This window comes from Rhododendron vialii, chromosome 10a, assembly GCF_030253575.1.
Source record: "Rhododendron vialii isolate Sample 1 chromosome 10a, ASM3025357v1".
Lineage (NCBI taxonomy): Eukaryota > Viridiplantae > Streptophyta > Magnoliopsida > Ericales > Ericaceae > Rhododendron > Rhododendron vialii.
In genome coordinates, this window is record NC_080566.1 from 36,762,508 (window position 1) to 36,778,310 (window position 15,803).

At 36.9% G+C, this 15,803-nt stretch overlaps 1 protein-coding gene across 1 annotated transcript; it reads left to right on the forward strand.

Moving 5' to 3' along the window:
- The first annotated feature begins 5,444 nt into the window (after window positions 1-5,444).
- On the forward strand, window positions 5,445-11,585 carry LOC131304245 (subtilisin-like serine-protease S). Its single transcript, XM_058331412.1, has 11 exons — window positions 5,445-5,845; window positions 5,941-6,035; window positions 6,211-6,308; window positions 6,856-7,014; window positions 8,218-8,329; window positions 8,434-8,974; window positions 9,194-9,288; window positions 9,385-9,627; window positions 10,040-10,154; window positions 10,257-10,443; window positions 10,805-11,585. Exons 1-11 carry the CDS (start codon window positions 5,744-5,746, stop codon window positions 11,365-11,367), a joined length of 2,310 nt encoding a protein of 769 aa, XP_058187395.1. The 5' UTR covers window positions 5,445-5,743; the 3' UTR covers window positions 11,368-11,585.
- The last annotated feature ends 4,218 nt before the right edge of the window (window positions 11,586-15,803 follow it).

The following is a 15,803-nucleotide window of genomic DNA, read 5'->3' on the forward strand; positions in this document are numbered from 1 at the left end:
AGTCATTCTTTTTATCAGGGACGGAACCAAGTTTTTGTAAATGCAGGAGCCGAATTATGAATATTTTGAAATTTCAAGATTCTAGAATCTTTATGGTTTGTTTGGTTTGGATTTTGAAGGAGATTTTTCGGATAACGAGTGGAGAGAAATAGGAAAAAAATAAAATTAATAATTGAAGGTAAAACCTTTGGGAAACCATGCGCAAAAGGGTTGAGTTTTGGGATCCAAAACGAACACATTTTTAAAGTATTTAAATAACACCCAATACAAAACAAAATATTTAGATGCTCTTAATGAACAAAAAACAACTCATATTAATATTGAAATTCGAAAGAAAAAAAAAAAAAAAAAACCCCAAACTGCACGGGGGCCGTGGCCCCCATATGTCGCTTCGTAGTTCCGTCTCTGCTTTTTATCATACATAAATATGCTCCAATCAAATATTAGTTAGTTTCCGATTAATTTGATTTCTTACACGGTTATTCTTATTCTACTAGATGAGCTCTACAATGGAAACGAGTCTGGTCATTGAAATAGACCAAAAAACATGAAGAGTCATTCTTTTTATCATACATAAATATGTTCCAATCAAATATTAGTTACTTTCCGATTAACTTGATTTCTTACACAGTTATTCTACCTGTAACGCCCCGATTTCTCAAGGGATTTCGGAAACATTAATCCTAAAATACACTGAATTTTACAAACTATTAGGCCCTTATTTATCCTTATACAAAAATTACAATTTCAAAATAATACAAAAATCTATATACATTTATTTAACAAAAGTAACTCCAGAGCAACTCTAGTTTTGACACGAAATTTCAAGCAATGTTGGCCCAGACTCCGTTTCAGGGGTTCCACCTATATCAACTGCTCCACTGTGGAATCCTACACACTCTGGCAAATTGAACGCCGAAGCAAACGATTTGCCAAGATACAAATGTATCCTGAGTGATAATTCACTAAGTAGAAATCCTAAAACCCAATATCACAATATGCAGATCAACAATATAATAATTCATAATACACCGAAGGTACAAAATACTAAGATATCGTCTTTTTCTTTATTATCCATCATCTTACATGTAATCTAAGGATTCTCTCCACGAGATCCTTTTCCCCCACATCCACTAACTACAATCGTCTCATGGGTCCACCTTTCCTCTTGCTTATCCTGCACCAGGGTCTTAGGTGAGCTCACCTAAGTTATGTACCGAGCATGTTCTCACTTAAGACCATAACAGGAGGATCGAGTCATCTCATGACGTATCGTATATTAGGGTCGGACATCCACTACCCCACGCTAACTATAACCGTCTCATGGGACCTATTCTCTTCCTCAAAGAGAAACTTTCTATGACGTATCATACATTAACGTCTCATTAACTATAACCGTCTCATGGGACCCATTCTCTTCCTCGAAGAGAAACTTTCCATGACGTATCATACGTTAGTGTCACAACACCGGGCCCCTCAGGTAACCCATTTCAACACAGGGCCCCATAGGTTACCCTTGCCATCGCCATGGCTCAATTCATAATCCACACAGTACTCACACTTTCAACACTTTATCATTTTCCATTTACTTATCATCGTCTACATGATTCACTACTCGTAACCACTCCGGAAACCTATTTGTCCAATCTACAGCCATAGCAAAATATTACACGGTTCAACATTTTAACTAAAAGTACTAACAACACATAACCATGTGATAAAATTAATCATGTCATCGAATTTATCATGCGAGTAACAAAATAATATTCAGTCAAATAATTAATTACTACACTTAAAATTAAGTCTATTTCTCTCATTTAGAAATTTTATAAAACATTTCTACTATTTAAACATTTTCTTTAACTCTCATATTATTTATAGATTTTACAACTAATTTTTATTGGAAAATACTTATTGCTAAATTTAGTATTTACAAACTATATTAAATATTAATATGAGATTTTTATAACAACAAAATTATGCGAGACTATTTTAATCAATATTTATTAGAGTTAAAGATTAACTAATATATAATCTAAAATATTTCTTGTTTACAATCTAAATAAATTTTTACTAGTAAAATATTCTTGTGAATATTTCATAAACATTTATCTACCCCAATAATTTATTAAACACGTAAACGTCCACTCAAATATAAGTCAACAATGCATCATCAATAATAATTTCACAATCAAATACTTGTTAAACGATCATAAATTTTCACAGGGTATAACACTAATCATTCCAGCACAACCGGACTGAATTTTAATATAAACAGGACTAAAAATAAATTAACAATTTAACAGCAGGTCATCATCTTCAATAAACTTTAAATCTAAGTAACTTTATTAAAATGCAGATTAAAGTTTCGGATTTCAGGAAAACTACCTCAAAAGCGATTCTAAGTCCGGATAAGTGTTGTACGGAGTCCGTAGATCGCCATGGTGGTTTTGAAATCTCGAGGCAGCGTTCGGCGGCACTCCAACCGGGCCTGCAGCAGCGGTGTGCCCACGAAACTCACGGTGTGCACACACCTACGGTCACAACTCTCTCTCTCTCTTTCTCTCTTTCTCTCTCTATTCTAGACTCAACAATAGAATTGAGAGTGAAATAATATACTGGTGTTCAATTTTCGGATTTATGTGGGTATGTATAATGAGAGAGAATAAGGTAGTAAGAAGGTGAGAGTGTAAGTGTAGAAGTGGTGAAATGAGAAAGGAGATAGATACTGATAATGATAAAAAGATAGGGGACAAGTGCCACATTTGTGGGGGGGGTTCAATTCTAATGTATGTGGACGCATGAATGTACATGGTGAGAATGTATCTGGACGCTTTTATGTATAGGATGAGAGAGAGAAGTGGAGAGTTAGTTTGAATAGAGTTCTACTTAGGGTTTAGATAGGAAAGATAAGAAATGAATATGAATCACTGATTCCCTATATATCTAAAGTTTAAATACATATCTTATTCAATAGTGCAAATAATATCAATTATACACATAATAATATATTTTAATTATTCAATCTAATTAATTATTGAATTAAGAATTTAACAGTATAAATTTGTATTAAAAAAAATTGAATCAAAAATCCGGATCATTACATTACCAGACGAGCTCTACAATGAAAACGAGTCTGGTCATTGAAATAGGCCCAAGATAAGTTTGAAAATGGCCAGACTGCACCCACAATGTCAACTACTTATGGCAAAAAAAATAGAACAAAGAGGATATATAAAATTGATGGCAATAATGACAACATATGCAGCCATATATTAAGTTATCATTAATATTGTTAGGAAATGAATATCTTGGTTGATCCCTTCCCTGGGTGGCAACTGCGCGCTTTCTTCCAAGCTTTCTTACAAGCATGGATCATCCACTACGGGAGTTTTCTTTTATGCATGAATCATTCCATATTGATTATCAAACAAACCAGTAATCGACCGGAAGAATAGAAAGTCGAATGTTTTTTTTTTCAATTGGGGAAGTGAGTGAAAAAGAAGAAGAAAGAACAGGAAGAATAGAAAGTCGAATGTTTTTTTTTCAAATTTGAAAAAGAAGAAGAAAGAATAGGAAGAATAGAAAGTCGAATGTTATGTTTTTTTTTCAAATTTGAAAAAAAAACATTCGACTTTCTATTCTTCCTGTTCTTTCTTCTTCTTTTTCACTCACTTCTGATAGGTGACTGAGTGAAATTTAGACAATAAATAAGAGACCGTTCCTCAAGTTTGCAGATTTGACTCACATTGTGAACGAAAAATCGTTGGGGCTATTAAAGGTTCTTTTTGGTCGTTAACTTCAAGGTTTCGAGATAAGTCAATCTGTGTGTAAATTAGCCTAACACTCATTGTTAAACGAGGGATTTTTTTCCCGAACTTGGTCCTCATGTTTTGAAAAAAAAACAGAAGGGGACTGCCTAGTTTTTTTTTTTTGGGCCTCATCTCGAACTCATATTGATGATTGAATCAGTTCATTTTTGTAAATCTCTTAAAGAATACCAATCATGCCAAAAATCATATTGATCAATATATCTGATTAATATGCCTTTAGAACACATGCAGCATGGAAAATGATGCATTGGATCAGAATCCATTTATCTCTAGATAAAATAGGCTCGATCATTTATTTAAAGATATAGATAAGCATGATTTTTTTGGACATCATTAAGCTTTTCGGCAAGCCCTACAAAATGAAAGATTTCAATCAAAGTTTGGAAGGAGGTTTGAAAGACCAAACCTTAAACCGGTATAATTAACTTCTCTAAAATTAGAGAGAAGGTCATTCCTTCTTCTTTTTTCCCTAATTAAAACAAATCAAAGCGAGGAGGGATTATTCCATCCTTCAAGACGAGTAATATTACTCCCTCTCATAAAAGTGTGGAATCCATATACTGTGAGGTCTCATACTTTTTGCAAGATAGATGAGCATTACTCCTGCAGCACGAAATAATCCCAAGGGAGGGAGGGGGCTAGATTGGCTGAAAGATAGTTATCGGTTCAAGAATGTACGTATGAGTTAAAAAATGTTTCAATAGCATTGGATAATTGCTCACTTGGGTGGGCCATGGGTGGGGCCACATGATATGTCGCAGTTTGATAATGGGTTGCTTTTTCCAGTTTGTCTGTCTCATCTTTTCCCATAAAAAAACAAATTAAAATACATATGTTTTTTTGTTCTTCTAAAGCATATCGTAATAGCTTCCTAGGGAATATTTTGTAACGGTCTCCGGATCGAGATGGGGTTGTGGGTGGTGGAGTGAAGCAGCCGTCGGCTCACCACCCAAAAGTTCCAAAATAATCAACAATACTGTCGTCCCGAAAACTTTTTTCGATCCCGGGTATCGCTATGTGATATTTCGTACCTTTTTTTTGCCACGTATTTGATACGGGACTCGAGACAAATTTGTGAATTTCACGCCAATACACATTGAAAAAGAAACTTCAAGCAACACACGACGATACACTGTTTGCACTTAATAATCTCTCCTCGTCCCAACAGGCCCACACCCACAAAATCCTCTGCCACCACACTCTCTCTCCCTCTCTCTCTCTCTCTCTCTTCACGTTTCCTTTGCCTTCCACTTCACTGCAAACTGTACCAATCTCAGCCTTATATATTACCCTTTTACCACTTGCATAGAGTATACTTTATTTAGGACTGAAGATCCGATTATTCTTCGTGTGCTCTCTTATTTAATGTAAACTATAAATACATCAGGATTTAATTTGATGTCTCTTTTTGTCTTTTTCTTTTTCCAAACTCTATGTGTGTATTCAATTAATATACAAAAAATAAAGTTAATCAGTCATATAAACCGTTTAACGAGCATATTTATCAAGAAAGCAATAAACGGCTAGACACGAATCATTCACTTGCTTTATACAAATGTTGTACGACGAACTCTTCATAGTTATCTGATTAAAATCTTTCTTATGTACCACAAACCACATATTGAATTATCCATTGATACTCTCAAGAGTCTCATTTTGCATCCCGGTAAAGAATCTATCACATGAAGGATCTCTTCTCTATTTTTACACATCTTTTATACTCCCTTTTCGCATAGAATACCTCATCATGTGGTAACTACGGGCAATACCCCTTTTGCACTTCCTTTCAAACCACCCCCCACCTCTCTCTCTCTCTCTCTCTCTCTCTCTCTCTCTCTCTCTCCTTCCTATAAAATAGCTCCATCCTCTTCTTCGCCATCCTGAAAATCCAAACCCATTTCAAATAAGCTATGGCTTCGTCGAGAAACACTACTATAACTGCTATTCGTATTCTCTATCTGCTGCTACTTTGTGTTTTACAAGCCCAAGTCAGGCTCTGTTTTGCTGCTAAGGTATGGTTGTTGCTTCCTCATTTTATCTGCCTTAGAAATTTGTGGATTTTTTTTTCCTTGATATCATTTTATCGTTTTATTGGGTATATATGAAGGTCTATGTCGTCTATATGGGAAGCAGAGGAACTGATGACCCAGATGAGATTTTGAGGCAAAACCACCAAATCCTCACTGATATTCATGGGGGAAGGTTTAAACTCAAAACCCATATGTTCCCTTTCCTCCTTTTTCTATAGTTTGGATTCTTTTGAATCTAAACCCAGATTTTCCCAATTTTCTTCTTGTTGTTTAGATGTGATTGTTGTGTTCCTCTTGTTTTTGTTCTTTTCTTTGATTGTGCTGATTCAAAATGGTTCTGCTTACAGTGGTGAAAAGGCCGAGGAATCCCATCTGTACAGTTACAGACATGGGTTCAGAGGATTTGCAGCCAAATTGACTGAGGACCAAGCTTCTGAAATGGCTAGTATGTCTTTCTTTCCATTTCTGATGAAATTTGATTGATTTTTTTATGTTGGGTTAGTGGGAGATAATTAGTATTACTAGACACTAAAACACATGTTCTCCTTGGGACTAATTAACTTACCTTTTTAGACAAAATGCTTGTGAATTCTTTCAATGTTAACTTTTAGTCAAAATGCTTTACTTTTAGATTTGTCCGAGGATTCAGAAAAGGAAAGAAATATGAATCGAACTCAAAAAAGTTCGGAAAAGAAAAAAGTAATCCAGAAGAATTGTCTATCTTGAATTATCTTTGTCTTTAGTCGATTTTTGAGCTTTTGATAACGTTTTACTGCTGTCTAGATTCCCGGGCTAATCAGAATTGAATGGCAAAAACATTGGGTGCAAAATGAATAATACAAATAAGCCAAAAAAAAAATTCAATGTGTAGCTAGTAGCTACAATTTTATTGTAATTGATTTTTCTTCGTGCTATTGTGTATGTTTGATCCGTCTCCTAACAGTATACACATGGTCTAAATTGTACTTTTCTTCGAAATTTTTTGCTGACAGAGATGCCGGGAGTGGTATCGGTATTTCCTAATGAGAGGAGGAAGCTGCACACAACTCACTCATGGGACTTCATGGGTCTTGTTGGGGAAGAAACCATGGAAATCCCTGGATATTCAACCAAGAACCAAGTTAATGTTGTTATTGGTTTCATTGATACCGGTTAGTTGTCTCTCCCTTTCACAAACAATGTACTCATTAGTTTTTTTGAACTTCAATTCATTCATTAACTGATACGACTTTTTGGGCATATATGTATGCACATATATTGGTACAAATAAGGGACTGTTCATTTATTAGTTCAGTAAAGGAGACATGACTTCTGGGCCTTCCTAGTATTAGGGAGTAGAAAACTGAACACTTCATTTACAGCAGTTAGGGTTTTTTTTTTTTCTCTTTCTTGGAAAAGCTCTTCCTCTTTAATGCCCTGTTTGTTTCAAGGCATAATTAACTTCAGTGGGGTAGCCAAGCCCTTCATCAAATCTCTTTTTAAGCTAGTTCAAGAAATATCTGAGGGCCTTTTGGTTAATTGAAAAGGTCTCTTCATTCTGGTCCTGTGTCTTTCTCCTAGTTCTCTTCTTTGCCACTGTTATGAGATCTCATTGTCACACTTTTTTTGTTTGCCAGAGGATAGGATGTAATATGTTAGTGTTCTTGGATTACTACGAGAACCAACCTCATGTTCATGGGAGCCAACCTAGACGATACGACAATTGGGCCAAACCCCAAGGTCAAGTTCTCATTGTCACACCGACACTAGTCTTGGGCTCATTTGTTTAATGGGACTGGGAGTGAATAGCCCTTAAAATATGCAACCCCGTGGGACTTACACTGATTGATCAATAATATTGCACCTCCATGGTTTGTATAGCCCAAACATTGCGGGTTACATATCGATTGGATGTTTAATCCGAGTCTTTTAGCCAAACACTAGATATACTCTCTTGGATATTTAGTCCAATACGATGCTCAAATCCGGTCAAACAAACAGGCCTTCAAAGTTCAAACTATTTCCCAAATTCCCACTAGTCATATAGGAAGAATGTAGAAAACATTGGATGAACATATTAACGTAGCTTATTGTAGTGCTCAACAGGAAATTAATCTTCTAGCCAAATTTTGACTCAACTTTGATGGGAAAAAAGAGAGCAAGGGTTGGAGATGGTTACATATTGAATTGCAACTCTCTCTCTCTCTCTCTCTCTCTCTCTCTGAAATTGCAACTAATTCCAATACCTTGAATTGCATCTCTCTCTCTCTCTCTCTCTCTCTCTCTCTGAAATTGCAACTAATTCCAATACCATGAATTGCATCTCTCTCTCTCTCTCTCAAATTGCAACTAATTCCAATACCCGGTTCAAGCAGGAATTTGGCCTGAATCCCCAAGTTTTAGTGATGAGCACATGCCTCCAGTGCCAGCCAAATGGAAAGGGAAATGTGAATCAGGTGAAGCATTCAATGCTTCAACTTGCAACAGGTAATAATTTTACAGCAACAATGTGAACCTCTTCTTGTAAATACCATATCCAGAACTGATAAATACCATATCCTCATTCTCTGCTAAAAATTATGATGAAATAGGAAAATAATAGGAGCAAGATACTATATGCATGGCTATGAAGCTGAAAAGGAAGAAGTAGAAGAATCAGTCAAGACTGTTTCATTCAAATCCCCAAGGGACTCCTCCGGGCATGGTAGCCACACTGCCTCAACAGCTGCCGGTAGATATGTCACAAACATGAACTATGACGGCTTAGCAACTGGAGGCGCTCGAGGGGGTGCACCGATGGCCAGAATAGCTGTTTACAAGACATGTTGGGACTCAGGATGCTACGATGTTGATTTACTGGCTGCATTCGATGATGCTATCAGAGACGGGGTCGATGTTTTATCCCTCTCTCTCGGTCCTGCTTCTCCTCAGGGTGATTATTTCAGCGATGCGATATCGATTGGGTCGTTCCATGCTTCTAGCCGTGGTATAGTTGTGGTTTCTTCTGCTGGAAACGAAGGGAGCCGGGGGTCTGCAACGAATCTTGCTCCGTGGATGATTACCGTCGCTGCTAGCTCAACGGATAGGGACTTCACATCCAATATCATATTGGGATATGGCATTAACTTCACGGTAATGCTCAGCCAAAAAGAAATTCCTTGTGAACAATGTGTTAAAAAGTGGCCCATAGATGATCTATTCCAAAGAAAGAAAGAAAAATGTAATTGAATTTGAATTGTCAAAAACTTGCTACATATGAACCTTAAACTCTAGTAGGGAAATCTGACGAAATTTACCTTTATCATGATACCATATAGTCATTCATTCTGGTTTGTTTGGCCATTTGAATAGGGTGAAAGCCTCTCTCTACTCCAAATGAATGCATCGACAAGGATCATCTCTGCTTCTGAAGCCTATGCTGGATACTTCACTCCTTATCAATCCAGGTGAAGCAAAAGGTACTTAGGCTTTTAATACAATCTGGATATCTATCCACTAAAACGAAACCTTAAAGAGTTAGTTTCTTCTTTCCTCCGTTTCAGTTACTGTTTGGAGAGCTCCTTGAATAGTACTAAGTCCCGAGGGAAGGTTCTGGTATGCCAACATGCCGAAAGTTCGACAGAGTCGAAGCTGGCAAAGAGCAAGATTGTTCAAGCAGCCGGTGGAGTGGGGATGATTCTTGTAGATGAAGCAGACAAAGATGTTGCTATTCCTTTTGTGATCCCGGCAGCTGTTGTTGGGAAACGGACTGGAAATAAGATCCTGAGTTACATGAATCGTACGAGGTTTGTTCTTCACTTAACTTTGATGGATGTTCCGCGCGCTGGGGTTTCTTAGGCTGTCGTTGGATCATGGACTTGTGGAGGAATATATATTATGCACTAAGGGGTAGGAAACTAGAGAAACAAACTTAGAGGGCGTTTCTCAAAAATTTTGGATCGGTAAATTCTGATTGCTAAAATCATAGTTCAAAGCTTCAGAATCAGTTTTGAAGTAGCTTTTGGTATTTCGGCCTAGGAGTAGAAGCAGAAGTTGTGGCAATCACACTGGCACGACTTTGGTAGCTTGCTTCACCATCTTCTCATCTTTTCCTTGACATTTTCTTCTTTCCCTCCACAAATCACATGATCCAAATACGGCCTTAATGTTTTTTGTCGCAGCATTTTAAGCAATTCTTTCTTGATGATTCATAAACAGAAAGGCCACATCTCGGATTTTCTCTGCGAAGACTGTCTTAGGATCTCAACCTGCTCCTAAAATAACGGCATTTTCTTCAAAAGGTCCAAATGCCTTAACTCCAGAAATCCTGAAGGTGAATTTCGTACTTGGGAGCTTACTATATCTTCATGGAGGATAAGTATTTTGTCTTCACTTTTCTCATTTTTTCCTCTTTTCTGATTGATATACCTTGTAGCCTGATATCACGGCTCCCGGATTGAATATCCTAGCAGCTTGGTCTCCAGCAAATGGAAAAATGCATTCTAACATCCTCTCAGGCACTTCTATGGCTTGTCCTCATGTGACCGGAATTGTGGCCTTGATCAAAGCTGTTTATCCATCTTGGTCTCCTTCTACAATCAAATCTGCGATCATGACAACTGGTAAAGTCTATGGGTTACGAATCAAGCTTCATGTTCTTGAAACATATGTTTCTTATTTAATGAGGTTGCGTTCTTGGCCAAACAAATAAATGATTTTTGATAAATCTTGTAAATAGGAATCATACAACTGCTAATTGATCTCCCAAACCGTACAAATAGCTCTAAAAGTTTAAAGCAAAGGTTTTAAACAAGCTTCAAAGCACAAAAAGGTGTTTATGTTTACCGTAGTTTATCGCTTTGAAGCTTGTTTCCAAAAATAGAAACAGAGAAATGATGTGATGAATCATACAAATTGCTCCTCTTCCTGATATTGCCAAATGATTTTGGAATTTTCTCAAAAATTTGAGATTGTGAAATGCAGCTACTGTGATGGACAAGAATCGCAAACCTATCATTGTCAATCCAGAAGGAAGGAGGGGAAACGCGTTTGACTATGGAGCTGGTTTCGTGAACCCAAGAAGAGTCTTGGATCCTGGTCTCATCTACGATACACAAACCACAGATTACAAAGCCTTTCTTTGTTCAATCGGTTACACTGAGAAGTCACTGCATTTGATAACAAGGGACAACAGCACTTGTGATCAGACATTCGCAACAGCAACTGGACTTAACTACCCGTCCATCACAGTACCGAATCTCAAGAACTACTTCTCAGTAATGCGAACTGTTACCAATGTTGGGGAGCCAAATAGTACGTATAAAGCAGTTATCTCATCTCCTGTGGGAATTAATGTTACGGTTGTGCCAAGGCTATTACTCTTCAGTAGTTATGGACAGAAGATCGATTTCACAGTGAGTTTCAAGGTTGAAGCTCCACCAGAAGGCTATGGTTTTGGGCTCTTGACATGGAGAAGTAGGAAATCGCGTGTCACCATTCCATTGGTCGTTCGCTCTGCACATTCTACCTTGGGGCTTCTCAGCTAACAGAGCTGAAATTGGAAGAAGTTACAGTAGGAGATTTAGAGTATGTTTATCAGTACTGGAAGCTCATTTTCACATGTTGAGCAATGGTCATGATCAAGAGTTATTAGCAGTTTTTAGAGCTTTTTCTTTGAGATATATGCAATGAAAGCACATTAGTTTGTTCAAAATAGAACCTACATACAAGCAAAAGGAATCGAATTTCTTCATCTTTTTTCTCTTCCGTATATATTGATGGATGAATGGTATTTTACTTGGTGATTTGGTGTGAATCATCTAACCTTGTAGACTGGATTGTAGAGCATTTGCTTCAATCAGATCAAGTCTTAACAAATGACTGCTCTCAATTTGTGATTGTTCCGCGATGAACTTTTGGCATCAGTCCTAGCTTTCTCCATATAAACCGAGGGGAAAGGGGGCTGGAAAGGAAGAGGATTGTATCATGAGAGAAGCAAGGAGACTCGTATTACGACAAAAGTTCATTATGAAACCTTTGAAACTATGAGCCACATTATTCTGTTGAATTTGATTATGTCTGTTAGACTTCATTCTGGAAACCAATATTTTTCGTGTTCTTCATCGCTTTAGAGTTGAATTGAGTTGACTTCGCTTTTGTTAACCCACCCGACAAAGTTTTCACTGTTTTAACCAATCACATGGAGGCTGACCAAATTTGTATTTCATTGAACTAATGTTATCTATGCAAATTTGAAGGTTGCACAAGTTGCCTTAGTCCAATACAGCCTAAGGCAATTTGTGTTGAATAACTTGTTTTCCCCTCTTCCTTCTTTCTGGATAATGTATTGCCTTTTGAGGAACTTGCAGAACCCTACGATCCATGGGCTACAACTGCAGAAAATAGAGAAGGGTTCTTACATTGACAGCCCATATTTCAATACATCTTGGGCTGTAATTAGCTAAGAAAGACACCAAAAATACTTCAATACACTTTTTACGCTTTTCAATACGCTTCTACACACTTCTATATGTTTTTTAAACAATATTTCAATTCTCTTTTTCAATCTTCAAAACAGCCCAATTGGTTGTTTTTAGTATTTTCCGACAAAGAACAAAAGACACATATACACGAGAAAACCGGATATAAACATTTCGCTTAATGTTGACTACATTCACTGCCATTGTATTGGTTTCTTTACTACGAAGAATATCCAAAGATTTTTTTCTTTTTTCCAATCGGAAAACCAAAGCAATTCATTAATATCCGTCATACAACATCTACAAATAATCCAATTGCAAAGTAAACCAAATAACGGCAAGTGATAACCAACTAAAACAGAGGTACAAAAAACAATCGCCGGTCCAAATCTGAGACAACTCTATCGAATATCCAAAGATACATACCAAAAAAATATGGATAGATTAGACTTACTATTATCTCTGCAATAAATAGATAGGTTTTAAGTCATTTGTATATAATTCTGCACCCAAGATATAATATAATATAATAATTAATATATATTAAATAAATCTAAGAAAGCAGTTAGGAACATTGAAGTAGATCCTATAGGGTCCAATACAGATATTCTAACTTTCATATATACTGATTTAGGTGAGATCTCTGCCAAATTTTAATATACCATCACTCCTACGCGGGATCCATATTGTTGCCACTAGTATAAAAACACTTGGTTTTTGGCTCATCACAGAAGGTTGCAAAATAGAAAAATGGACTATGCAATGCATGTGAAATACTCGTCGAAAACTATATATACATATACATATATATACATATACATATACATATATATACATATACATATATATATATATATATATATATATATATGTATCGGGACGGTTCAAGGAACACCCAAAAAAACACCTAAATCTCAAACTCATAGTTCCCGATTAAATTTTTATGATCCGAACCGTTCAATGTGTGCAGAACATGATTTTAAAGGTGCTCGCGAGAAGTTAACAAAAAAAATGATCGGGAAAGGCTTGATTTGAGCAATTTTTATTTGAACCGTTCAATAAAAAACTGTTCAGGAAACTATGACGTGTTTTTTTAGGTGTTTTTTTGGGTGTTTTCGGAACCGCCCCATATATATATATATACACACAGTCCGTCTCCCGTAAGGACCACCTCATTTTAATAAAATGCGGACCTCCATTACCCGATTGAATTTCGATGATCCGAGCCGTTCAATGTGTTCAGAACGTGATTTTAAGGGTACTCGCTAGAAATCAGCAAAAAAAATGACCGGGAAGGGCTTCATCCGAGCAGTTTTTGTTTGTTTTTTATCGAATGGTTCAAACAAAAACTGCTCGGATGAATCCCTTCCTGGTCATTTTTTTTGCCGATTTCTCGCGGGTACCCTTAAAATCACGTTCTGAACACATTGAGCGGCTCGGATCATTGAAATTCGATCGGAAAATGGGAGAAATGAGGAGGTCCACATTTTAACTAAAATAAGAAATCCCTCATTTGAGACTGACTGTGTATATATATATGAGGCGGTTCAAGAGACACCCAAAAAAACACCATAAATCTCAATCTGCACATATTGAACGGTTCGGATCATAAAAAAACACTCTAAATTTCAATCTCATAGTTTCCGATCAAATTTTTATGATCTGAACCGTTCAATGTGTACAAAATGTGATTTTAAGGAAACTCTCTAAAAATTAGCAAAATAAAAATGACTGGAAAGTGCTTATTTTGAGCAATTTTTAATTGAATCGTTTATTAAATCTAATCTAAAAACTGCTCAGATCAAGCATTTTCAGGTCATTTTTTTTGCTAATTTCTAGCGGGTACTCTTAAAATGATGTTCTGATCACATTGAGCGGCTCGGATCATCAAAATTTGATCGGAAACTATAAGGTATTTTTTTAGGTGTCTAAAATTAGACATTAGACATTTGACATTCGCGTAGAAAATTTGATGGGGTACTGTCATAAGACATGTGACTTGAGTTCAACTAGACATTCGCGTGGAAAAAAATTAACTGGTAGTTCGTCCCTCTCATCTTGTTTGTATTTTTTTTTTTTTTGGTTTCGAATACTGTGCTACTTTTGCGTAAAGGAATAACGCACTTGCTTGCGTATTTTTTCAATTTTTTTTCACTAACCGTTTTTTTTTTTCCTCATAAAAGACGAAACATTATATAAAACTCGAAAGGGGTACATCGAGAAAAAACAACCAAAATTAGAACTTGGTCGAGCCCAAATTTACAAAGATTTCCAACCGACAGTTGGATGTACTCCTAAAAACTATGTTACAATCTCAAATTTCGGACATCATCTAAGAAAATCTTGAACTCCTCAACGGTGTAGATTTTGATGTCGAATTTCGCCTTTATCCACATTGCAACTCTAGTTTTGACTAGATCCCCCACCTCCCAAACTTGTTTCGTTGAATTGTTGAAGATAGTATCATTTCTCACCAACCAAAGGGACCACACCGTCGCATAGAAGCAAACTTCCCATATATGTTTCTCCAAGTTGTAAAATCCGATAGCAAACCACCATTCTGCTAATTCTGGGACAGAGGATGGGCAAGCCCATTTGATATTCCACCAGTCTAGTATAATCGACCATACACTACACGAGAAATGACAGTGAAGGAACAAATGCTGGTGAGTTTCAAGATTCAAGGAGCATAGGGGGCACAAAGCTGATTGAATCTCATTGATCATGTTTTGGCTAAGAAGGACAGACCTTGTTGCTGCTCTTTCCTTTACAACCATCCAAGCAAAGATTCCACCTTAGGAGGACCCAAATTCTTCCATAAAGATCCCAACAGCGCATTGGTCGAGTAGTGTTGTAGTTCCCATTGCCCATATGCTGACTTGACCAAAAAAATACCATCACCCGTCCATCTCCATTGCAGGGCATCTGGCTTCGATGGATTCAGAATAACTTGCTGAATTCTCTGTTTCAAATTATCCAACTCTTGTTTCTCTCTGCCAAACACGTTTCTTCTGAACAATAAATTCCAAGATCCCTCAGCCCTCAAATTGCTGACCAACATCTCTTTTTGAGTAGACAAAGAAAACAATCTAGGATAATCTTCTTTCAAAGACGACTCGCCTAGCCACACATGTTCCCAAAACACGGTTGCTTCACCTGAGTTTACTTGGACTCGAAAGCTGTCTCGGATGGAGTAACCCAACTGGGATGAGGGATTATCCAGATAGCATATATCTGACCATATTCTTGATGAAGAGCCAGAGCCACGTGCATAGGGCAGCCAACAATTAGCATTCAGGCCGTATTTTCCTCGAATCACTTTCACCCATAGAGCTTCTTTATCCTTGCCAAATCTCCACCACCATTTTGCCAGGAGAGCTAGGTTTTGTTGCACCATTTTCTTTACCCCCAATCCTCCGTTAGCTTTCTTCCGTGTAATCTCATCCTACTTGACCACATGCAATTTCCTTTTGTCGTTAGTATCTCCCCAAAAAAATTGCCTG